General features: G+C 38.9%; 2 protein-coding genes across 6 annotated transcripts in view; both read right to left on the bottom strand.

Moving 5' to 3' along the window:
* Nucleotides 1-86: 86 nt before the first annotated feature.
* On the bottom strand, nucleotides 87-6,492 carry Appl (amyloid-beta-like protein). Its single transcript, XM_090155221.1, has 10 exons — nucleotides 6,304-6,492; nucleotides 4,354-4,530; nucleotides 4,160-4,286; nucleotides 3,867-4,085; nucleotides 3,373-3,776; nucleotides 3,137-3,295; nucleotides 2,831-3,059; nucleotides 2,652-2,762; nucleotides 2,218-2,597; nucleotides 87-2,147 (listed from the first exon to the last, which is right to left on the bottom strand). Exons 1-10 carry the CDS (start codon nucleotides 6,376-6,378, stop codon nucleotides 1,878-1,880), a joined length of 2,151 nt encoding a protein of 716 aa, XP_090011347.1. The 5' UTR covers nucleotides 6,379-6,492; the 3' UTR covers nucleotides 87-1,877.
* Nucleotides 6,493-8,647: 2,155 nt separating this feature from the next.
* The window catches only part of LOC149932683 (nephrin-like), a 113,327-nt gene continuing 97,540 nt past the window's right edge, over nucleotides 8,648-24,434 (bottom strand). For 2 of the 5 annotated variants that reach the window (XM_090156442.1, XM_090156446.1), the window contains 7 exons: nucleotides 20,936-21,313; nucleotides 20,525-20,863; nucleotides 17,754-17,918; nucleotides 16,202-16,344; nucleotides 16,089-16,128; nucleotides 15,744-15,883; nucleotides 8,648-9,453 (listed from right to left, as the gene is read on the bottom strand). In XM_090156442.1, the coding sequence (XP_090012568.1) occupies nucleotides 9,343-9,453; nucleotides 15,744-15,883; nucleotides 16,089-16,128; nucleotides 16,202-16,344; nucleotides 17,754-17,918; nucleotides 20,525-20,863; nucleotides 20,936-21,313 (1,316 nt within the window). In that variant the 3' untranslated portion in view covers nucleotides 8,648-9,342. Of the gene's footprint in view, nucleotides 9,454-15,743; nucleotides 15,884-15,916; nucleotides 16,003-16,088; nucleotides 16,129-16,201; nucleotides 16,345-17,753; nucleotides 17,919-20,524; nucleotides 20,864-20,935; nucleotides 21,314-24,434 lie in introns of those variants that run through there. The other 3 variants (XM_090156443.1, XM_090156444.1, XM_090156445.1) reach the window with 3 other exon arrangements.

Here is a 24,434-nt window from a genome sequence, read left to right as displayed (position 1 = left end):
TATAAAGTGACTACCCCTTTGAAACAAGACTTTGTACTTATTAGGCGTCAAGGGCCTACATCACAAACATTTTCTTTAAGAACTACATCTTTATTAAAGCCCAGATCACCTGTAAAAGGTACAGCACGTAAACTGAATTTTGTACAAATAAACATACTTTGTACATAAAAATAACAAGCTGTAAACTAGGTTTGGGTTTTCTATTTTAAACTATTAGCTAGCACCAATAACTTGAAAACAATAAATTATTAAAATATCAGCTAATAAGCAAAGGAAAAATGGCTTACAATAATTACAGTCTACCTTGGTTGATATGTTCAATAAAAAAAATTTGAACACTTGTAACTTTAAGGAAACATTTTTCTTTATATAATTATGACTGAAGACTGATTTAAGACAAGTGGCACTTATAACACATTCAACAATTCAAAAGGATATATAAACAAATGCGTGGATAAAATCGTATTAAGACTCTTGTAATTTTTAATTTACCTACAAATGGCACAAACTGTGACTACAATTCAAATGTACACATTACTGCTCAGCTCAAGAAATATGTTGATTCTTAGTTGCAATAACAAATTTTTCGCATTATTTTTGGGAGAAAACAAGAGCCTAACTGTGCACTTCAGTTTTTCCCTAATAAAATGTTACAGGGAAAAAATCCCCATAAATTTTACAATTGAATTGAGACATAAATCCCAAGGAGCAAAATTGTTGGCCTTCAGGGCTTTTTAATATTTTTTTTTGTAATTCCAACAACGTTATAGCAACACTAAAGTGGATTAAATACAAAGTGCGGTTGATTATTAGGAATGTATAATGTAGTAAGGTTTTAGGGGGATGCGCAAATACTGTGTTGTCATATAATATCGCTTAACGTGAATTACTTCTATAAGTAGCATCTTTTCTTAATGTACAGCTAATTTCTTTTTCGTAAAAGAGGATTTGAGATTACGTTAGAAATGCCTTAAAATTTGAAAGGTCATTTAAGGGTTAGAATTTAATCTGAACATTAATCGATAATCTTGCGATTTTTGCAAAAGAGTTGCGTAACTAGGCAGTTTAAGTAGTTTGAGTCACTTATGTAGAAATTCTATGGCCATTTTGACACGCTTTTTAAGATTCATTCGCAACTGACTAAAGCGCAACTCTTATTTTACACGGTTTGAGCTGGATTTTTATTTAAATACAAGGGTTTAAATTATACTCGCAAGATTATTACATTAATTGGATAACTGTCAATTTACAGATTTTTTCCAAGATTACCTTAGTTTCAAATTCTATCATTTACAGGGTATATTATTATTCCTCATTAAGTATTTCAAAAAAGGTGGCACTTATTTTCAATGTCCTCGAAAATATTCCAGAAGAAGACAGTCTTTCTAACACTACAATCTATAGTTTTGCAGTACAAAAAGGGTTTTTTTTTAATGTTTCTCACAATGAGATAGAGAGAGTAACAGCTTTTCTAAGTGAGATGTGCACAGAGAGGCTTGTTTCGAGATAAGAGTTGAGAGTAAAAAAATTATAAATATCTCTCAAGGGGCGTAAAAAGGGGAAAAAATAAAACTGCCCCTTAAGAAGTTATTACTTTTTCTCCGGATTAAATATGTCATAATAATACACATAGTACATTAACTCTTTGTTGAAGATTTGTAATTATTATTTTGTTTGAAGGATTGGCTATCCCCCTAACTACCGCTTTTTTTTAAAATAAAAAGTTGTTTCTTTTAAATGCCTCTAAAATAAGGAGACAACAAAAATAGAACAAAACACTGCCCACGTCAAAGTGTTTCTTTTATCTACCCTTATTACTCCGTTGGTTAAATCGTTACATACCCCCTGCTGAACATCTTGGTTATAACGTTTTCCTCTTAATTGCTCTGGGCTTCAAAATACTTGTAAGTGGGATTTTCATATCCATTTATTTGCATGTTGGCCACGTGTCGCTCTTCCGGCGTAGCAGCCTGATCTACTTCCACAAAACCTTGGCTATGAGGAGATGATCTTTGCGAGTGGCGTCGCAAAAGCACAATGCCAACAATCATGGCTGTTAATAAAGCGATTCCCGCAAAAGCGAGCGTTATGTATAAGCTCCCATTCCATTTGAACCTTCCCAGATCCTCTTTCCTAACGGAGTAAGTCTAAAATATTATAGAAAAATAAGGGTTAAATAATTAGTTATGGATGTAAATCAAAAATTTCCAAAATTACCGATTCGGACTGATGAAAGGTCTCTTTTTGCATATGAGCTAGTCGAGGCGCTAAAAGCTCATCGTGTAATCTTTGTTGAGGGTAATCCAGGGAGTTGCGAGCTATATTTTGGTGATCATTCTTAAACAACTTTGATTCGTCTCTTAGGCCTTCTTCTGGAACTTTATCCAGAGTATTTTTAATTTGAGAGGCTGATTCAAAGCTTGATTTGGATGGCATAACTGAAGTTGAAGCTACCAAACTTTCATCTTCCATGGACTCTGGATCAAATTCGCGTTCAAGTTTTCCTCCATTATTCGTTTCTACTCTCTTTTTCTCTTCTCTCAATTCTTTCAATTCCTGGCGTCTAGCTTCCTCTACTTGCTTCCTCTTTTCTCTTTCTGTAGAAATAGAAGTTTAGTTGAGGAAACTATTCAATTGATAAAGCCACTAACCTCTTTGCTTGGCCTCGGCTTCCTCATTGTACTTATCCAATATGGCCTTATCAGTGTCTTTACTAACTTCCTCTTCCGGTCCTAATCCGTGCAGATGGTGCCAGAGAGAAGCTGTAAATAAAATGAAATACGTAAATGGAACTGTAAGCAAACTAAAGTGAGGTAAAAAATATACTAACTCATTCTATCCCTGATCTTTTCAGCGACTGATGGCGCTCTTTCCAACATAGCTAAACTTTGATTCGCAACGTAATGCAAGCTTTCCAAGTGTTCGAGCATAGCATCCTTCTCTTTTTCAGCTTGCTTGGGATTAGAGCTTAAAATGTGGCGGTAATGGTGAAGTGTATGAATGCGGTCTTTCTCCAAGGCCCTTAAAAGCTTTTCCAAGCATTTTTCAATCTTTTTCGTCTGAAACTCACATACTAAATCAGACACGCTTCTACAGAAATATTTTAAAAGGAAAATAGTAAGAGTAGAATTATTACTTTAGGTGGATTTTGGTCTAATGCGGCTGTGTAACAATCCATGGCAGACTTCTTTCGTAGATTTACAATAGTCATCACTCTCTGTTGATGCATTGCAGATAACTGTCTTTTTTCAGCGGCACCTTCTTCCTCTAAAGCCTCTACAGTCTTTTGGAAGCGCTATAAATAAAGAAAATTCTTTAGGGCTAAGTTTATTGGCCAATGAAAAGTATGGTCAGAAATAAAATATCACGTACAGAGCTCATCTTCTTCCTGAAGTCTTCGGCACCATTTGGATCTTTAACCTTCATCTCTTGGTATCTCTCCTCTAGTTCGCTCCATTCCTTCATAACCTTCGTGACCTTTTCTCTATGACTGTCTTCCAAAGATTTTTGGGCTTCTTTAAAAGCATCATGTTCTCTTTTACTGTCAAAGTGAGTAAAGTAATAATCTACAGGCTTCTCTGTAGTTGTAGTCATGGTTGTAGTGGTTGTTGTTGTAGTTGTCGTGCTACTACTGCTACTGGTACTTTGCGACGAACTGTCGTAATCGCTATCATAATAATTATCATCATCGTCGTCGTAATCATCACTATCGTCACTATCATCATCATCATTGCTATCTAATTCATTTTCAGAACTGCCAAGAGATTTGCTTTGATCTAAGTAGTAAAATAAGAATTATAAAGAATTGTGAAGTTACTTGCATTCAGTTTATAAATCAGGCAGGTTTAACTGGATAACTGAAATACCTTCTTCCTTTGGACAGCAAACAAATTCGACTCCGGCGAAGATATCCACTCCGCACGGAAGTAACATGGCAAAACTTTTTAGCCTCATACTGCGATTTTCGCAGCTTCCAGCGGCTGTGTGGTTCCATTCGTCAAAGGTTTGACAAACACTCTGGTTATGTATATGATCAAAAAGACAATGCTCTGGCACTAGAAGAGCATCGCTTTGGAATGGTCCCTCTATAATAAAATAAATCTTTGTTATAAAAATTTCAAAGTTCAGTCACCACATCAAAAATGTAACATTTACAAACCTAAACATCTGTATGGCCTAACCCAGTGAGAGGTTTTGCATTTTTTCTGCCCGGCTTTACACCACCTGTCTATTTTATAATAACGACCGGATTCTACTATGTTTCTGATATCCTTTTTGGGATACACCTTTGAAAATAAAATATTGGTCACAAAAATAACCTAAACAAAAATCAATTATATATTTGCTTAGTACCTTCCTGCAATATTCTAACACTTCCAACTTATCACTGGTGCAAGTGGCTTTAGAGTCTGTATCAGAGACCCATTGTCGGTTTTCATCTAGATATTGATTACGATATTTTCCATGACCACAAAGAACTGCCACCATGGGCTGGAAATGAGTTAAGCTGGAATCCGCATTTCCAGACGCCTTGTAAAAATATCTTTTTGTTAGTAATTTGATATTAAAGAGACTAAATAAGCTGCTATAATCGATACCACAAAAACAAAGAATTTAACTATTAACTGAAAAACTCATTTTATAATATAAATAACTTAATAACTTAATGATAACCTTAAAACTAAGCCGATCACTGTAGAAAATTATTTTTATGGAGAATATTTTAAATTGAGTTTAATATAAATGGTGAATCACCTCATTTCAGATTTTTCGCATCAGATTTATCATTAGGGTAATGGGCGCTAATTACATTAAAAACAAGTCATAACTAATGGTACCAGCAAATTTTTAGATTTAAAATATATTCTTCAGCTTCAGTGTAATAAATTGGGTTATCTTTAATGGAAAAATATAATAGCTAAAAAGCTCTTCATATTTACACTGTAATTAGTAGTAGTTTCTATTAAAACCTATACTAATTTTTATTTTATTAACTACGAAAATACCCACTCTTGGCTTTTGAAATTAGCAAGTATCAAATAAATGTTATCTTAGAAAAAATAATAACATTTATAGTACTGTGAAAAAACTATCAGTGGCGTACCGTACACGGGGTTTGCCAGACAGGTTTCCCTGGGCCCCTGACCTTTAGGGGGCCCCATCGCGATCGCGCACAAGAAGGGGTGGCCCGTGTGGGAAAATGTGGATTCACTGTCACACCTAGGGTGGGGGCCCCTTTTTCGCGTTCAACCCTGGGCCCAACATCAATTCGTTACGCCACTGAAAACTATATATTGGGAATAGTTTTCCATCACATTGATCACTTACATTTATAATTAAAAAAACCTTTCACATAGAACTATGAAAACTGTTATAATATATTGAGCTTAATTAGTACCATTTTCCTTTTGAGCTGGTGGCTATGAAAGGTTACATTTTAGCCTGCACCATCACACTTCAGTGATTTTAAAACAATTTGACAGATAGGCTTAGCCTACAATTGCATGTGGTAATAATATTCTCCATTTTGTGAGAGCTTTAAAGATTGTACTATAGGTGTTAAAATGGTTATTTGAATAATTATATTTTGCTCAACATATCATTATCAGAAAAACCGATACACACGCATTTTAAAAACTTTTTGTATAAGAAAAGGTATACCTTTTCAAGAAAACCTTTTCATTTACATTCATAAACACGAAGCATTTCAGATTAGAACCACTGTTGTATTAGAACTTCGATAATTTTACTGTACCAAGTAATCTTAGTAATGTAAAACGCCCACATAACCCAAACAATGGAAGCACCAATTGTTAAATTTCTTCAGATAGGAATTTAAATGTAGCTTAATACTAGGTGACTAAATACCATTGATCTGATCAATAAAACTATCTTTACTTTTATAACTGAAAACAAAATTACAAAATGAAGCTTATGGCTAACGCCTATTATTTGGTAAATAGTAACCATTGTGGGTGGACCAGTTTCGTAGGTACATGTAATTTCAGCTAAGGCTTCATCATGGCCTCAAATAGCGATTAAGAATTGTTTTTACTTTCAATTCTTTTTAATTTCGTTCAAAAACTTTTCAAAGTGGTAAATTTAATTCAGTGGCTTATTAATATAATGCATCGTAAAAGAATAGAACAATTTCAAGAAATTGGGTGTAAACGATATTAAAAAAAAAATGTATAATTACGCCTTAAAATAGAACCATCCCTATGCCTAGTCCTAACTAAATTCTGGTTGTTTAGGCCTAGGCCGAAAACGGTGACACTTTTCTTTAATGTAAATAGAACTCACCTCAGCTAATGCACACGAGTTATGCCATCCAAAGACAAATACCATAATAAAAACCACAGCTAAATAAAACCTCATTCTTGCTTTTAAGAGTTCAAACTTTACAATAATTATTTTCAATAAAAGCACCCACCCTCACCAGACCATAAAAAACTCGAGGGAAAATACGACACCCTACTTGGCCCTTGGAAACCAACAGAACTGCCAGGATATGAACGCAGATAACCACCCAAGTTTATTAGAGAAGTAGCACCATTCTAGTTTGAAATGTAGCCCAATTTAAAATAATAAAGCAGATTTATTTATAGTAATTCGTTTCAGATATACAATAAATAATACAATTGATATACAATTAAAATAAAGAGTAACAGGGAGATGCTTATTTGTTTTATAAATGAAGCTAATAGCCAGACAAAATCTTGAAAATAATTTTTTCATTGGTTCTTAGGACCAGTAACTATGACATTAGACGACCAGTCTTTTATGACCTCAAACTAAAAATCCTAGTGAGTTCATTAAACCATAACGTGCCACCAAAGTCTGGTTCCTACTCATCTTCTCTTAGCACCATAGCAACTGCTACGTTGCTATGGTAACTGCCAAACGTATGCCCGATGCAACGAGTTAATTCCAAAAGTGTCGGCTCCAGGACTTTCTTCGGTCTTAGCTGATAATTTTTCCTCATTTGTAGGCACTCTTCAGAATTTTACTAAATTCTTCATGTAGTAAAAGGCCTAGCGACTATAGAGACGCCTTCAGGGCTCCTTCGAGAAGATTTGTGGGGCCTCATATGAAATGAAGAGTAATTGCGGGGCTAAAGCGACGCCATTGACGTTGATCGGAAAAATTGCGCATTCAAACAATTCTTTGAATAATTTTAAATGAAAATATAATTTTTATTTGGTGTAAGATTTGCTTTCATTTCGAATTATCCAAATAATCGATTAAAAATTTTATATTTTATTTTTACAGAAAATCTGTGTTCCTATATTTTCATAACGTAGCTATCCATTGTTGGGCGGAATACCGTGTGCGGGTAGCCAAACGTATTCAAACAGCTTAATTATCCGTCAGTAATTATCTCTTTCCCACTAGGGTAAAAAAAAAATAGCAAAACTTGTCAAACGACATTTTATCAGTATTATTTGACTATTCGCAATACTTATTTTACTTTCAAAGACCAAAATAGCGATGAGTACTAAATTGTCTAGCTATCGTTATGTCAGTCGTATATAAAGGGTAATGAATTATAAACCTCAAATTTAAAAAATAATTTATTTATTTTATGATAATATTTTCATTGTTTTTTTTTCTAAATATATAAGCGAAAATTTAATAACGACTATGGATAATTTAAGAATTATTATGTTTTTTTATATATATAGTACCATTACTGTACATCGCTGTAGATGCCGAAACTTATGCCAATAATAACGCTGTAATCGTGAAATACTCAAAAATTATATTAAGCCGTTGAAAATGTGTTAGAACATTTTACAGTACTTATGTAGCGTTTAGGTATGCCTACAGACGAGAAAGTAAACGAGAGAAATACTTAACAGTCTTTATTATTTTTGTCGTCATTATATATAATTATATTATTGCGAAACTAATTATAGTACACACTATCCTTATATATATACAAAACGAAATTGGATAGTGATACATGTATTTCGTTTTCACCAACGCTTTTATACTTCAAGTTTTTTTTTGGTTATTTTGCTTTTTCGAAATCCGATCGCTACAATTGGAATAACTTGATAAATCACGCGGATTATTAAGTTACGCTTCTCGACTAGAGTTCCCAAAACGCCAGTCAAACATGTATTTTAATTCAAGTCGAGGGCGGTTTATAATTATAAAATTCCTAAAATGTTTTCGTTTTCGGTTTTAATTTTCCGCGGTACATTATGTTGATGTTGATTGAGCAAAAATGAAACAAGTCCTGACACACAAGTTCCAGTCTTTTTTTTTGTTATTATCCGGGAAAAGTTTCTATCGATGAGGGGGAAGGAAAGCCGCACCTGGTTTCCGATATATTACATCGTAGCACTTTTTATTCGAACGGAAACCACTAAGAAAGTTTTAGCAAAACGCGATGCACTTAAAGACAACTTATTTATATTGAAAGAAAACTATTTATCCGGAATTACAATATTAATGTAGGACTAGCGATTTAAAAACTTGTGTTTTTTAAATTCTATATTTATAGTTTTACGCGCGAATTAATTTTTTTGTTTCGTAGTAACCTTGCTCCATGCTTCAATTAGATGTGTAATACCGATAACCAAATATTTTCTCTTTTAAAAAATTACAAAAATTCTAGACCAAAAGACTTTTGTCTCTAGTTTTATGTAATTTATTTTGCGTCTCGTTTATTTTTAAATATTTACAATAAGGGGTGAACTATCGCATTTTCTCGCATACATACACGTTTGTATCTTTCTATCTTAATTTATTACTCTCCCATTTGTTTTTTTAAATTATTGAAAACGACGCTTTCGCGTAAGTTTGGGACACAAAAGGCTTTTTTACCGAGCCCTTCAAAATAGGCTTAATATATTTTCTTAAAAATTACTTTTACGGTTTATTATATCGCGGAATAATTTCTAAATTAAAATTTCGTAGTATACTCCACGCACGTCCCCCTCGCAACATTTTAACTGATCATTTTTCTTTAAAATATCCTAAAGTACTTTAGATGGCAACTATATTCGCGAACCGTATCAGTCTACCTCTAAATTATATAATATGTCTTATAAGTTCAGTTACATTATATACACGCGAATGTTTATATAAAAAACGTTTTCTTTTAATTTTTAAAGTTTTTTTCTTCAAATTACCTATAGATTTTGATATAGGAAGTATATGGTAAGTACATAATATAAATATTATATAATAACATAATATAATAATTATTATTATATGTATTATTATTATATAATGCGTATAATACGCCGGATTCGCGAGTAGAAATTAGCGCGAATTTCTTGAGCACTGGCTGAGGTTGAAAGAAGAGGGAGGGAGTTTGCCATTTTTATATCAAGCTTGAATGACGTCACCTTCCAGTTTCGAACCAATGAACGTGCTTAGTTCGTGGCACGTCACGGCTTCTTCGAGGGAAGGCATCAATTCGTCCAGAGCCATAGAAGCCTATCAATATTTGAAAAAAATAATTAGTCTTTCTCATCAGTAGCTCGATTTCGAAAGCCAGAAGATTACTAAGGGAAGTAAAGACCTTTTCACACGAGCCAACTTTTCAAATCAAAATGCTGAGTCAGCAAAAATGGATCAGTGATCCATTTTTTTCTCGCGTACTTTTTTGGTGGATCAACTCATCGAACTTTTATTCACACGAACCAACTAGTTTACTCAACTCAAAGTTGACTCATCTAGTTGGGTCAAAAAGTTGGCTCGTGTGAATAGACCTTTAGTCTGACTTTCAAAATCGATCAGTTATTTTAGACTATTTAAAAGCAATCGCAAAGTGTGAAAAGGGGACGAGACACAGGGTCAATACGCGGTTCCCATTGATATCAGTCGCGTTATATGAAACCGATAAAACAATTGTGATAAATCAGATATCGGATTATCAGCATCACGATCAGATAAGTTGATATGGGTCAAAATTCAAACCAGATAGTTTAAGTGATTTTACACATACCCCGATTAAATTCCTTTATAAATTTTAATTATTGTTTATTTTGATTTACTTTCACAAGGTTATATATGTGTCAAACGTGGAAGTTGATAACTGTTCATGAAGATAATAGAATCAGGTAAGATGAATTATAGCGGTTCAGTGGAATAATGATTCGGAAACAATTTGAAACCTAGTCTGACTAACTGATTGTATTCGGATATCTGAAAATTACGGCCCGAATGATCTAAGCAGTTGGCCGTTGAAAGCACTAGGTGTCGACGTCAACCATGCTTTTTCCTATAAATTTAAAACTGCCCTAAAAATGGTGGCCATAGCCCAAAGCTACAGCCAAATGTTGTGTTAATTATTTTTGTTAATGTAAACAAACTACAGAATGTGCTTATGTCCTTTTTTGTTGTTTTTCTTTTTGATTAACTGTGCTCCTTTAAGTGATGCCGCCCCGATACAAAGGGGTTGTACTGTTGTACAGGTTGAAATTAAATCTTGAATCTTGACAGAGCGATAATACTCTATTCACACGAGCCAACATTTTCGTTCAACACGGGTTTTCAAAGAGGAAAATTAACTTTAGTCCTTAAAAAATACGTCCAATACTTCAAAATATGTCCATTAACATTAATAAAGGAGGGCGAGATTAATATTTTCATTATGTTTTGTTCATTGAAAAGGATGTCACGACTATTTATCGATTTAAATAAATAAATATTTAAAACTAAGCCTCGGTCATAAGAAGATCAGTTCCTCAAAAACTAGGCAACAGTAGGTGGTTCCTTTTCGCCTGTTCTTGGATTAAAAGTGTACTCTTTTTAACTTAAAACTTTTTATTCGCCCGTTCCGGGGATGATAACTACTCCGCCCCATAAACTATTCGCTTGTTCCGGAGTATTAGGGCTACTCTTTTTACTCCTTCTGAAGAGGAGGTGTAATGGAGTAAATCGGATTTTGTCGTCTGCGAGCCAGAATTTATCTGCTAAAAAGGACACAGGCAGCCATTTTGAAAAAACGTTTTTACTCCGACTCAAACTTTTCGCATCCACAGAATCGTTGTAAAATGATACCATAGCCTTAGTCTTCTTACCCTAATACCAAAAGTAGCGTAAGACCCAAATGTGTGTCAGCTGTACCTTCGCTAGTCACACTATAGACTACATAACCTACTAGTTGGAATAGTACTAGCAACATTATATTAAAGCCACGTTCACACTAGAACCGAAGATAATTCTTGGTTCACACGTGCGAAATCTATTCAGCCCGGTTCGCTTATAGCCAAGGCTTAACGCCATTTCAAATTATGACTATAATTTTGAAAATACTAAAATGTATCCCAAAACAATTAGTTAATCATGTTTACTATACCTACAGTAATATTATTGGACATTATTTAGAATTTTATTCCCATTATTTTGGAAAATACGAGCAATTTTACTTCCCGCCTTGTCGTTTTGAAAGCGATTCTAAGCGAACCGACTTGGACAAGTTGCTTCCCGAACCAACACGAAGCGATTTCTCACGCTGGTTTCGAAAACTAGTTATCTAAACGAAGCGATTTAAGGGGTAAGTGTGAACGCGGCTTTAGTCTATGGTCTGGTGCGATTTTCGCTCTTTGATTTACTCGCCCGTAGACATACGTTCTAAAACGCCTCACTCGGCGGCGCTGGAGTACCTCAATTTTGATGACGTATTTTCCGACCCCCTCTTCGTTTCCCTTTTTTACTTTGCGACAAACTCTCATTAACTACTATACCGTTCTGACATACTTTTGGGTCTTACGCTACTTTTGCTACTACCAAATCCCGGAACAAGCGAAAGGAAACCATCTAACAGCGTTTGCGTGGAAACGCGTTCTTCATTCGCACGGACCAACTCAGGTTGTGTTGACCAACAGTGTTAGCCAAACACAGTGCCGTATTTCCGGCTAGGCCAACCTAGGCCGTGGCCTAGGGGCCCATCCTTGGAAGGGGCCCTCCAGTGACCGTAATTACTGTATTCGAAGGCATAAATCTATAATATCAATCGTAATTTATATTGGAGAAATTCCTAGGTAGAAGATTTTGTTTTAAAATTACCAAAATTTCTGCCTGGCAGTTTGCGGACGCAGCCTTAAATAGCAATGTTGCATAATTATCGCATATTTAGTCGACGATTGTTAAGAGCTTTTATTTAGTAATATAACCGTAGAGCTCCGACTTCTACGCTGACTCAAGGAAATTCAGGCACAGCCTAGTTACAGGGATAAGAGTAAATGCAGCGTGTGAAAAGGGGGCCCAGACTTATTATCTGCCTATGGGCCCAGGATCTCTAAGTCCGGCCCTGCCCAAACATGTTGTCTCGTGTGAATAGGCCCTCGCAATACGGCCAGTAGGGAAGTCCACTAAAGCAAAGTTTCGCCTAATAACGCTCGAATCACGGGACATTAAATTTCTGGAACTGATCATCGCTTTGGTTCGGCATCGCGATAAAGGATGAGAGCGTCTCCCGGGGGTTTTGTCTTTTCACGTCATTAGAGGAAGCGAAGGAATCAAAGAACAAATAGCAAAAAAGGCGTCGCTTTGGTTGACTTCTATCTTAGTGATTATTGGGGTCAAATGAAAGTAATCTGGAATCGGGACAACCAGGAGGCGACTGCTTTTTGTTGGTTCTCGGATTGTTTCCCGCCACCCCTTTCACTCCGATATCGACGAGTCGTCTTCCGCCTTAAAAGGAGCCGCCTTCCCCGCAGTCAGATCGGTTCACTCGGCCTCGTAATTTAGAGACGCCATCCCAACACGGGCCAACCCCATTTTTCTCGATTTCCCACTCTTTTTACTTCATCAATCTCGGCAAAAATTCGATGGAAGAAAAAGAGCGGAAAAATTCCCGCTTTTATAGCTCATTAAACTCCTCGGTGCCTTCGTCTTATTAGCCACCTCGCGACCACCTTCCAAAGACGACTTAAGACTCCCCTTAAGAAGGTTTACGAAAGCGTTACTCCGATACGTAAAAGGCGCAAACAGGCACGAAAATCTAGCAAATTTGGAAGAAAAATCCGCTCGTTTCTCAGATAAGACGCCCGAAAGCGATCTCGTTTCCGAACGCCGCCAAGCGGGAAATAATAACGTATATCCACAATCATTTCCGACTGAACTATAGTTCCGTTTATAATTGCGCCAAAACGACAAAAAAATGTAACGCTCCACAAGGAAGCGAGATAATATCCGATTCACCGGATGAGAAATGAAATGGAAAGAGCCTATCTGCCCTATTGATCCGGGCTCGTTCAATTCGATGCACTTCAAATGATGTGACGGATTTTATGAATAGCTCATTTCGTATTTTCTTTAACACTCAGTGGTTTTCTTATTAACTTTCATTATTTATTTATAATAAATAAGGCTAACAAACAGTTGCTTTATCTGAATAATTGTAATAAATCAAATATCGAATTATCCGCTTTTCTGATCAGATATTATCAGATTAATTGATAGGGGTCAGTATGAAAACCTGGTAGTTTAAGTTCGAAATTAATCTGAATTCATTGTAGGCCTCACAGTTATCGATTTTACACATCCCCCGATAAAATTGATTTCGAAATTTTAATTACGGTTTATTTGATTTTGCTTCCCTCATTTAAGTCAGATAACTGAATCTGGACAGATGAATTATTTCAGATCTGTTCAGATCGGTATATTTGGGATACACGAGACGAGCTGACGTGATTTTCACTGATTTTGTTTAAATTCGGGGGATAAGTAGACCTTTATGTTACTTGAAATTTCCCAAAAGGAAAATATTCGACGGGCTTCAGTTTTGCCATTTCAACCAAAAATGTTTTTGATAACTTAAAACCTACTTTTTCCCCATGGAAATTAACCTGGAGAAATCGCAGATTTAAAAAAAATTAATATTAAAAAAATAAGTTATAGATAAAGTTAAATAAATTATGTTAAAAATATTGTACATTGGGTAATTCCAGATTAATTTGGGTAAATACGCGTACATTTGGGGGAAAATAATTAAATTGGGTAAATACAAGTAAATTTGGGTTATACTATTTAACATTTTGCAAATTTAATGGTATTTACCTAAATTTTTCCACTTTACTTCCAAAGGACATCGCACTTCTTCTATGGGATTTGGCTTTCGACAGATTTTTTTCAAATTGAAACATGTTGTTAAGCTTGATCAAAGGAGCAAAATTGTCCATTGCCATTTTTCCCTAGTTTCTATAGTTTGTCCTGTATCAGCGGTCAAAAGTGGACAAAACTTAGCATAGTCTATTTGTTAAAAGAAGTCACGGCCCATAGGTTAGCCCTCTACGTTCGCCCGTCGCTAGTCCGGGCTCATTATCAAAAGAGTTTTCTTACCAAGATTCGGGGTGCTACCAAAACAGAGCGTCGGATTTGGTTTCGTTCTGATCGCAAGATAAACGAACACAGTAAATAAATAGTTAAATATAGAGTTTTAACTGTCGTGTGACCGTGACTATGACTGACTATGTGACTGTATCGATAAATAAGTGTTTGATCTGTTGTGGAGTGACTGTTTCTATCCTATCAGCGAGTGTTGAATGTGGGATTCAACGAAACGGTTAATCATATATATTCTGATTTCCTAAGTATTTCTTTTATGTTATGTTTTATTTTATTTTATTTTATTATTGATCATAAAATATTGAATATCAAATAATTCCACGTACGAAAATTCATCGAATAATAAGTTGCTAGAAAAGAAATAATAATGAAGTAGAGGTGTAAAAATCTTGGCAAGAAAACTCTTTTGACAGTGAGCCCGGACTAGCGACGGGCGAACGTAGAGGGCTAACCTATGGGCCGTGACTTCTTTTAACAAATAGACTATGCTAAGTTTTGTCCACTTTTGACCGCTGATACAGGACAAACTATAGGAGCTAGGGAAAAATGGCAATGGACAATTTTGCTCCTTTGATCAAGCTTAACAACATGTTTCAATTTGAAAAAAATCTGTCGAAAGCCAAATTCCATAGAAGAAGTGCGATGTCCTTTATAAAATTAAATGGCATTTACCAATTTTACTTCCGTAACCATTTTTTTTAAATTTTACTTGCATTTACCTAATTTACACATTTTACTAATATTTACCGAAATGTACACGTGATTTATCCATGTTAATTTCCATATGGTAAAGAAGATGTTAAGTATTCCAAAACATTTATTGGTTGCCATGTCAAAACTAAAGCCCGTCGAAACTTTTTCTTTTGGGAAATTTCAAGTTACAAAAAAGGTCTACTTATCCACCGAATTTAAAGAAAATCGGTGAAATTCACCTCGGGTCGTCTCCTTGTCAGTGCTTATAAAAATCACGACCCAAACAACTGGAACAGTTGACCGTCGGAAGCACTAATTAGAATATAATAGTAATTAAAACCAATTATACGCGATCTCGTCTAACTGGGAGCTGAAATCTATTATTCTAAGCCTTTCTGTATAAGCCTAATTAAGTCTAGCTGGAAGTTAAATAAACCTCTCGACACGAGAGAGAGAGAGAGAGAGAGAGAGAGAGAGAGAGAGACTGTCCAGCGCTAACACGTGTACCATTAGCACGTATTTAATCCTCGGGGTCTCTTAGGCCAGGCGCCCACTGCTCTTCGTAACGTCTCCGTCCTAGCTTCCACAAGCCTTTGCTTCGTAACGGAGACAATGCCTTGTGGAAGGTAGGACGGATACGAAACGGAGAGCTAGTGGGCGCCTAGCCTTAGACGGTGATGAAAGAGAAGAAGACTGAATAGTAAGAGAACTAGAGAGAAAGTGTGTCGTTGGTCGACCTTAACGGAGAGAGCGGTTGGGCCAATGTATTCGCCGCCCGCGGCGATGACATCTGGCCAAGTCTTGATCTCAGAGCCTGGATGATCGGAAGTGTCTCGTCTCAGGTGATGGATACCCTCCTTCCTCCGTTCCCGTCTCTCTTGGAAGGTAGGCGGAAATGGTGCGGACGGTGACGACGGACAACCAGGCAGAGAGAGAAAAGACAAAAAGAAACAGACCAACTTCAACAGTCGTGTTTGACACGGATTACCACTAGGTCTAGTTCCAGTTCAATGCAAAAAACACAGCTTTCATTATTCACTCCCAGAATGAAGAAGATACAACGAGAAAATTGCGGCTCTTACCCACTATCTCAGCGTTTAAGAGCCTTATTTGTCGAAGCTGCTGAAAAGACAAAATAGATACGATCCCTTTTAATACGAGTCGCGGTGATGGTCGATGACAGTCGCGAGCTTACCTCGACATCGATGTCCTCGGAGTCACGTCGAGAGCTAATCGACCTTTCGCCCGCTGACCCTTGCAAAAGGCAGGCCACGCCGTCAGCCCCAGGACTAGGACCGAGCACTCCGCTTCCCAATGCTTGACGAGCAATTTTGTAAGCTATTTCAAAGTCAACGAGGAATCAAATAAGGTTCTTTCGAAGGTTTAGGAGTCGAGGAATGTTTTAAGTATATTCAAAAATTGGAAAAATGGAGACGTAGATTTAGATTATTTTAAATCGTCTTAGGAAACTTTACGGATCTAAATATTTTTGAATGAGCATTAAAGCACTTTAATATTTTAAAAATGAGGAGAACCTATAATTTAAAGGGGAACGGTCAAGCTTTAACCAGTTAGATAGCCCTATAGAACATTAAAAAGTAACATTTATGGCAAAAACCACATCAAAAAATATTGAGTTATTAATTTTTAATAAAATAAAGAAATTTCGGGAAATCGAAAAGCGCGCGTCCGTCGCGACACCTGGTGAGAAGTCGGTGAGACAGAAAAACAAGGTAATAGCGCGCGCTGCTGAAGACGCAAAAAATATGTTTTGCACGCGCGGCGCGTTCCAGTTATAAGAGACCTAAGCCTAAATTTCGCGATTTTAAAAGTTAGGATAGTTCGCAAATCGCTCATACGGGGTTAGGGGCGCTGGCGGCAGCCCCTAAGATGGCGGCGAAAATTCAAATCCAAACACCTGGCGTTTTTTTTTTCGTTTCAACTTTTTGGGCCAAAAGCTATTTTTTCAAGACAAAAAAAGGTACGTGTTAGTATATTGAACGTCTTGTTAATCTTTTGATACGGAAATAAGGCCATATTTGGAAAAGCTTGGCCGTTCCCCTTTAAATATAAGTCATTTTAAGCGCGTATATTTTGGATCCCGATACGGCTAAATTATTCCTGAACCCTCTTTGAAAAAATGTAAATATACAGTATTAATATACGGTTATAATCTGGTGAGTGCATGATCCGGACACGAATACCCAGAAAGGGTATCTGTAGAAGCGTAGACGAAATTCATCGGTGGAACCGAATTTATTTACGAAAGGATATAAAACACGTCCGAAAGAACGCATTACATTCGGACCAATAAAATTCCGGTTCTTTGTTTACGGAAGACATTTTGCTTTCGGAGAAGGATAAAGGCCCCACGAAATTGGCGCCTCTTGGCTAACGTCCCAAAATGTACTAGACGCGATAGGCCTTTCTGGGTTGTCGTTGTTACGGGGCTTCCTTCCGAATGGGCCAAACCAGTTCGCACGTGCCTCTTTCCTTTTATTAGCCTTTCAGCGAGTCGTCGCGAAGAAAAGCTACTTTATAGGCGCGGAGGCTTACGCGCCGGGGTGTTCTACAAAATGACCATCCATAAAGGAAGTAGTCCTTACATTTAAACAGATCCGGAAAGTAGTAAAAAGCGTTTTCGGAGAGACGCCGAAAGAGTTTTGGTCGTCAGCGGGATAAGATAGTGGCGAGAAAGACCGTCTTGGTAAAAAGAGAAAGGGGGGTGGGGGCTAGAATTTTATTACCTTTACGTTTTTTCCGCTTTTTCCGAGTGACGAGGCAGACGATGACCGTAAGATTGAGCGCGACGAGGACGCCCCCAACGACAGCCGTCGTCAACCACCACTGGTGTCTGGGACCACCGGATTTCTTCGAATTGTTCTTGCTATTCGACGATGCTCCTTTTTGGTCTGCGAACAAACATAGGAACAAATTAGGAATTAGAAAAGACGAAAATACCGACATCTACCGACGCGAAAAAAGAAAAGAACGAAAATAAAAACAGACGCGAAATCTGGGCATCTTGGAAATAAAGGAAAAGAATCGTTAGCTCGCCTATTTGTAATACTAACATTCTCGTCTTTCGCTTTTCTGCAGTGTTGCCAATGTTTGAAAGTTGAAATTCCCATTGCTGGGTCGTAAAATTCCCACAAATCCCCCCCCCTATTTAGCCCCACCCCCAACGAAAAGTCAATGGAAAACATGCCGTAATTTTCAAAATATTTGAAAAATTAACTTTTTAAAATTAAATTTTATTGAAATTAAAATGTTTAAACATTTTGGTTGTTAGGCCTATGCATTGCTTGATCGTAGTATTAGGAGCCACCTCCTTTATATTATTTATAAAAACCAAGATTTACGAAAATACACTGCTCTAGATAATTTCGGGCTTTCTATTGATAGTCATATTAAAAAAATATAGGATAAATACCCGCAGACATGAAAATTCCCACAAAATCAACGTTTTGGAAAATAAATTACCTTTTCCCCTTAGAGCCAAAATGGACCCCAAAAATTCCCACAATATGGGAAATTTCCCACAATCTAGCAACACTGCTTTTCTGGCGAGAAAGAAATGGATAGAGAACGACGGAGAGATCGGATGGGGGAAAAGTAAATAGCCCTTTCCGCGATATTTCATTCGAGGCCCCAATGAATAGTTCGTTGAAAGGGACAGGGACATTTCCCCGATTTCTTTCCCTTCGAGCGAATAGTTCGCTATCATTCGACGCCGCCGTAGTCGGATTGATTTTAGATTTTCGCCCAAATTTCTCTCCAGGTTCCCGCAATCCTCATCTTTTTCATCTTTCTTTCCTCTCTTTCTACATCTCCGCTCTTCACGACGCCTGAGAGATCATTTTCGGACTCGAGCGTGTCGTTGAAGTAAAATTCGAGAGAGCGGGGATAAAATGAAAACTCGAGGAATTATTATAATAAAACGCCTTTGTTGGGGGGGAGTGAAGAAGGGGGTTCCTTTTAACGGATTAAAAAGGATTATCGTCTGGGGGATGGCGCGCCGAACAACGCTAAGCTCCGGCAAGAGTGGAAAACGTTTTAAACCACGACTCGCCAAACTATCCTCGATTTATCAGAACTTGACTCCTACACATCCTTCTCTTTTATCTTTCTTTTTCCGGGGGGGGGGGGGACTGTGGCGAATGGTGACCCTCCCTCCCTCCTTTTATTTTTGGCCCTTTTCTTTTTGTACGGATCGCTCCGGAACAAACCGTTTTAGGTCCTTTTTCATCAAAGGCTAAAGGCCAAAGCTTTTATACCCGCGGGAGTTGTCAATAAAATAAAAAGGTTGGGTTTTTGCGGTAGCTATTGGATTCAGACGCTGGCTTAATGCCTTTACGGTTTCTCGTTATGGCTTTTAAAAGCATTAGCCTCTTACTAGTTGACGACTAATCTCCGGCTTGTTACCGCGGCTCTGGTCAGCTCTCAAAGACGAGTACTTTAACTTTTGCATTAACATCAATATGGTATATCCGTTTCGAGGGCCAAAACGTTTTATACCAGACTACGAAAAACAAAAAGAAGCGGAGCTCCTGGGAGAAGAAGAACGACGCGTGGCGGAGTCCGAGGAGCTTTAGCGGGAGCCGAGGGAGACCACCGGGAAACGAAGCTATACCGCTAACTTCTTGTTTGTTCTTCGGAGCTTTTAACGCTAGCCGCTTTTTTGTCAGGATCAAAGAGACTTTGGAGCCTGGCGCTCACCACGAATCTTCAACCCGAGCTTTCCGACTTCCAGGGTGCAATATACCTCGGGGCTTAGTAGGCTAGGAGAAGATACGTCAAGGAGTACCGGTGATTCGAACACGGAACCGCCAAGTTATCTTACCGACTTCAGACGGTGGCTAAAGGTGGGCGAAGACTCGGTCTGCCGCTTGATTGATTCGGATTAAGGGCAAAGTTATATAACGCGGCTTTTCTACGGCTGCCACCTTATTTTCCCGCGCGTTCAAAGCGCAGTTTCGAGTGACGGGTCGGCTCCCAGTTACGCTCTCGCGCTCCGAAATTGGACCAGAATAGCGCGTCGAGAACAGCGACAAATAAAAAAATCTATTTCGAGGAAACTAAAAACCCGAAGGGGACTGAAAGGAAAAAAAAGGGAAGACTATTCTCTGGTAAATTCCTTCCGGATCAAAATTGCCAGCCTCTCCTCCTCTTTAACTGCAATGCGGCTGGATGCGCGCCTTTATATCTAGTACGCTTCTCGAAGCCGTCTTTCGGCTCAATTTCGACACAGGCTCGACAACCGGGTGAAAGGGGGAAAAGGAACAAATTGAACGAGTCGGCATTTTACTCTTTTTTTCCCGCCATTGAGTCTGCCGCGACATTCCAATGTACAGAATGCCACCTACAAATACCTTACTTTTATTGAGACGTATCAACCATATTTAGGATTAGTTAGACCCTTTGAAACGTAAAATTGATAATAGTTACGGGCTTTTATAAAGTGACTTAAGTGAACCGAAGGTGAAACGGATATTGAAACGTGGTGAAAAGGTCGTACCGGTTGGCGACGGCGAAGAATCGGAGGATGTAGACGAAGCTCCCATCTGGGTGTCTGTCGCCGCGGCTCTGACGATATGATCGCTGAAGGCACTTTCACCCAACGCGTTGGCGGAAGCAACGCTGAAAACGTACGCGCTTCCGGGTTCCAATCCGGAAACTTGACACTGAGACCGTCCGTCCGACACTTTCTCGTACACGTAATGCGTTTCGCCCAGTTTCGAATACCGAACTCGGAAGGTCTGCGTCGAGCCGCCGTCGAAACCCGGTTCCCAGGTCAAGAGGACGCTCGCGCCAGTCACATTCGCTAACTTTAGGTTCGTGGGTGGGTCCGGCTTCCCTGTGAAATGAAAAAGAAAAACGACGTTAGTTCTTGAGGTCATACGACCAACCACGTCCTGTAAGATCTCACTTTGCTTCACCAGCCAAATATCGACAGCGTCATAGCCGAATTCGTTCCTGCTAAGGCACGTGTAGTTTCCGAAATCGGCGGGCTCCAGGTCCCTGATATATAGAACGCTCTCCCAGACTCTGTCCTCGGTCCTCATATTGCGAACCAGGAACTTGCTGCCAGCGCCGCCGCCAGAGGCACCCCCGACGACGTAAGGAGGTCCGGCGCTCTCCGTGCCGGCTGAACCCCTTTGGAAGGCCGCTTCGATCGGCGAATTCTCAAAGGACCACTGAAAGGTGGCTCCGGGGCTGGCGTCGGCCAGACAACGCAGGGAAACGTCGTCTCGTAGCTGACCCCCGATTGTCCGAGAGGTGAAGGTCGATAAAATCACTGGCTTATCTGGGCAACGGTCCAATTCGGATTTCGTTAAAAAAAGATGAACGGTGGAAGGCGGACGCCGAGGAACCACGGTGGACAGTGATCGAAAGAAGAAAGCCAAGAACCAGCCAGGATAGAGATATATATATATATATATATATATATATATATATATATATATGTCGGGGCAGGGTGAGGGCGGGAAAAGAACGTAAAAGAAAAAAAAAAGTATTTCATTAAATTTGTATTCAGTGGACATCCTATCTACGAAGTGACTCGTAAAAGCGCAAACCTAGGCTTAAAACAAATTAAATTGAGTTTGCCTGAAGAAACAAACGTTAGCGACGAGATTTTTACGGTTTCGGTTCGTGTCACGGGAGGCGCTTTTTCCACCGTTATTACGACACGGTTAGGCTTAATCTCGCTCTTTAAAATCCAACGACGACGCTCCCACATCTCCTTTCCATCCACGCAATCGACGACCGTTTTTTGCGTCCTTTTTTTCATCCCACCAGACACGGTCGTTTCGCTACGAACTTTTCAAATTACACCCAAAAAAAGGGCCAATATTTCATCCCCCAAGAAACCCCCCTTAACAAGCAAAAATAAAAGATAGACGGAGTTAACAAACCGTATACGGAATCTCACGAAGGAATTTCGCCGGATTATGTCAAAACGCGTAGAAGAAAGATATGTTAAAAGAAGGCGTCGAGTTACGGCAGCGAAATAACGCGACTTTCGAAAGAAGGCGCCAGAGTTTTAAAGTCGTAAACATTTCCCACACTTTTACGTCAGCCAAGCGAGATTTTAAAAATAAATCGTATTAAAACTAGACGCTATACGAAGTTAATCGGATATCTTTGAATGAAAGAAGTGTCTAAGGGTGGCTAATAATTTCCCAACAGCGGAAACGTTATAGCTAAAGGAGAGAGTGAGCGAGGTGATTCAAAGACAATTAACAAGGCTGCAAAATAAACGGTCCAAATCCCGGTCTTTTCCTCGGGGTGGAGCCTGCAAATAGGCTTAAAATAAAAGAGAGTATCTGCGAGGGAAGTCCGATTAACAGAGAGAGGGCTGCCCATTTCCATTCTGGGCGATTAAATCTAGCAGCCACTCGTTAATTATCGCGGGCCGCCACCGCCCCGAAAGTTAAATCCTCTTTCTATAAAACCGCTTCCGCCAGACCAGTTACGGAGTAAGTGATTATATTACGAGCTAGCCCTACTTTTAAAAGCCCGTAGCGTTTCCAGCATCCGTCTTCGATAGAAACTCGGTATAATTTTCACTTTTCCACTAGCGGATGGTTTTCTCGAAAAAGCGAGAAAACGCTGGAGGAGGCTCCCCGAGATTAGCCAGCGTGAAATGAGGAAATTATTGCCTCCGTCGTACGAGGCAACCACGCGTACGCTCGAATCAAGGGCTCTTCCGCAACCGGGCCCAATCCGAATCGTAACCGAAGCCAAAGAGAAGGGCCCAGTTTGGCCGTCAGTATAGCGTGGGAGCTATTTTTAGCCCAAGGTTCGCGTCTGGTCCCGTCTCGTTCTTACGGCGATAATCTATAGGTTTTCTTCCAGGCATTCAGCGAGCGGAAATAAGGAAATACACCGAGAGGCGAATATGATGAAGGGAAGTACGGCTTTGTAGAAACCCGGACGCGGAGCTCGCCTATGATGAATAAATCCTCGTCTATAGCTAAATCCCGCTTGATATTATTCAAGCCGTCGAAAGTGAGAAAAAAACGTACGTTGAAAACCCATATCCATTCATTTCAGTCGGCTAGCCGGTAATAATCGGAGGGTCTTCAGCTTCGGTGAAAGAGGGCTGGTAATTTGAATATAACATTTTAAAGCGTCTGTATTATGAAATATTTCTGGTAACACGAGTTGGGGTACCTCGGATGGCTCTAGGCCTAGGCACCCCGTATATGATTTAAAACGAGTCTGTTATCCCGTCCAAGCGGAAATTTGCGAAATATTTTGGCCGCGTAAGGAGGAGGAGGAAGGAAAGGAACGGTGGATCACCCAGTAAATGGCTCTAGTTCCCCCCGAAGAAGCGGATGACTTTAAAAGGCTTATTCATCAACTTTTCAGAGGCCCTTAAGTAATGACGTTAATACGGCCCGTTGACTCAATCTAAGTCCGGTCGTACTCTCTTTGGGAAGTATATACGAAGCCACTAGGAAAAGAGAAAGCCGGCTACTAGACCGCTCAAATAGAAACTACTATAGGTTTACCGTTTTAGCCTAGAGAGAGAATGAGACTGAAGGAAACTTTAAAATGGATAAGGGCGTTAATTTTCGCCGGGCCCCGAGACGAATAAAAGGAGTTTCGTCAGGGATTTACGACACAATTAGGAAGGTTTGCGCCTGGTAAGCCTATATAGCCAAAGCCAGTACTGCCTCGATTTTATTTCCACCTTCTCTCTTTCGCTATAGCTTCCGAGTGACCCACTCTCACGAGGTAACTTCGTATCTGCTCCATGGTAATCATTTTAACCCCAGTAATCCGCTCCGTATAGGCTTCGAGCTTAGGAAATATAGCGCCATCTGCCTTAATATCCGTGAACTAAATATGTGAAGAAATAGCAGACGACTTTTGAATTTCAATGTTTTTCGGTTGTAACTTTAGGCTGTTGTGAAGAGAATTTTGAACGAGCAGACAGCTTTGATATATTCAATTTATAACTCGGTCGGTTGGACGAAGGATATATAGCCCCACGTTAGGCCTAAGTCATCGAGCGACTATTAAAGCCATTAATTCAGTTGACCGGGTTACAATCCGTAGGAGGGTGGTGGCAAGCCCTTCACGCCACGCGAGCCAACACTAACTATTACCGTTAACCTCCGCAAGTTTCCATGGAAAGGAAACCCCTTAAACCAGTGGGGAGATAACTTGCAAACTCAATGTAGAAGTCCTGAGTTAATCCGAGATTTCACCCAGTGCTACAAGCTGGGATCGAACCCGACTCCTCTTGCTGCTAGACGAAAGTGCTAACCACTCCGCCACCCCACCAGTTTCTAGAGTTTCGAATTTGGGATTTGTAGAAATAAGGGGAAAGTTTAGAAGCGACGTGGCAGTCTTGTTTCTAAAAGAACCATTTATTTTCAGTTTTCAAGAATACGGTAATTTCGCGGTCATTTTTG

The sequence above is a fragment of the Leiobunum rupestre genome, chromosome 8, assembly GCF_980474605.1.
Source record: "Leiobunum rupestre chromosome 8, qqLeiRupe1.1.hap1, whole genome shotgun sequence".
In the NCBI taxonomy this organism is placed as follows: domain Eukaryota; kingdom Metazoa; phylum Arthropoda; class Arachnida; order Opiliones; family Sclerosomatidae; genus Leiobunum; species Leiobunum rupestre.
This window is presented reverse-complemented; position numbering and strand designations above follow the sequence as displayed.

Coding starts and splice junctions, on each gene's coding strand:
- Appl (XM_090155221.1), bottom strand. CDS start 6,378: ATGAGGTTTTATTTAGCTGTGGTTTTTATTATGGTATTTGTCTTTGGA. Junction 4,287..4,353: donor TGTTAGAATATTGCAGGAAG/GTACTAAGCAAA, acceptor TTATTTTCAAAG/GTGTATCCCAAAAAGGATAT. Junction 2,763..2,830: donor AAAGATCAGGGATAGAATGA/GTTAGTATATTT, acceptor TTTTATTTACAG/CTTCTCTCTGGCACCATCTG.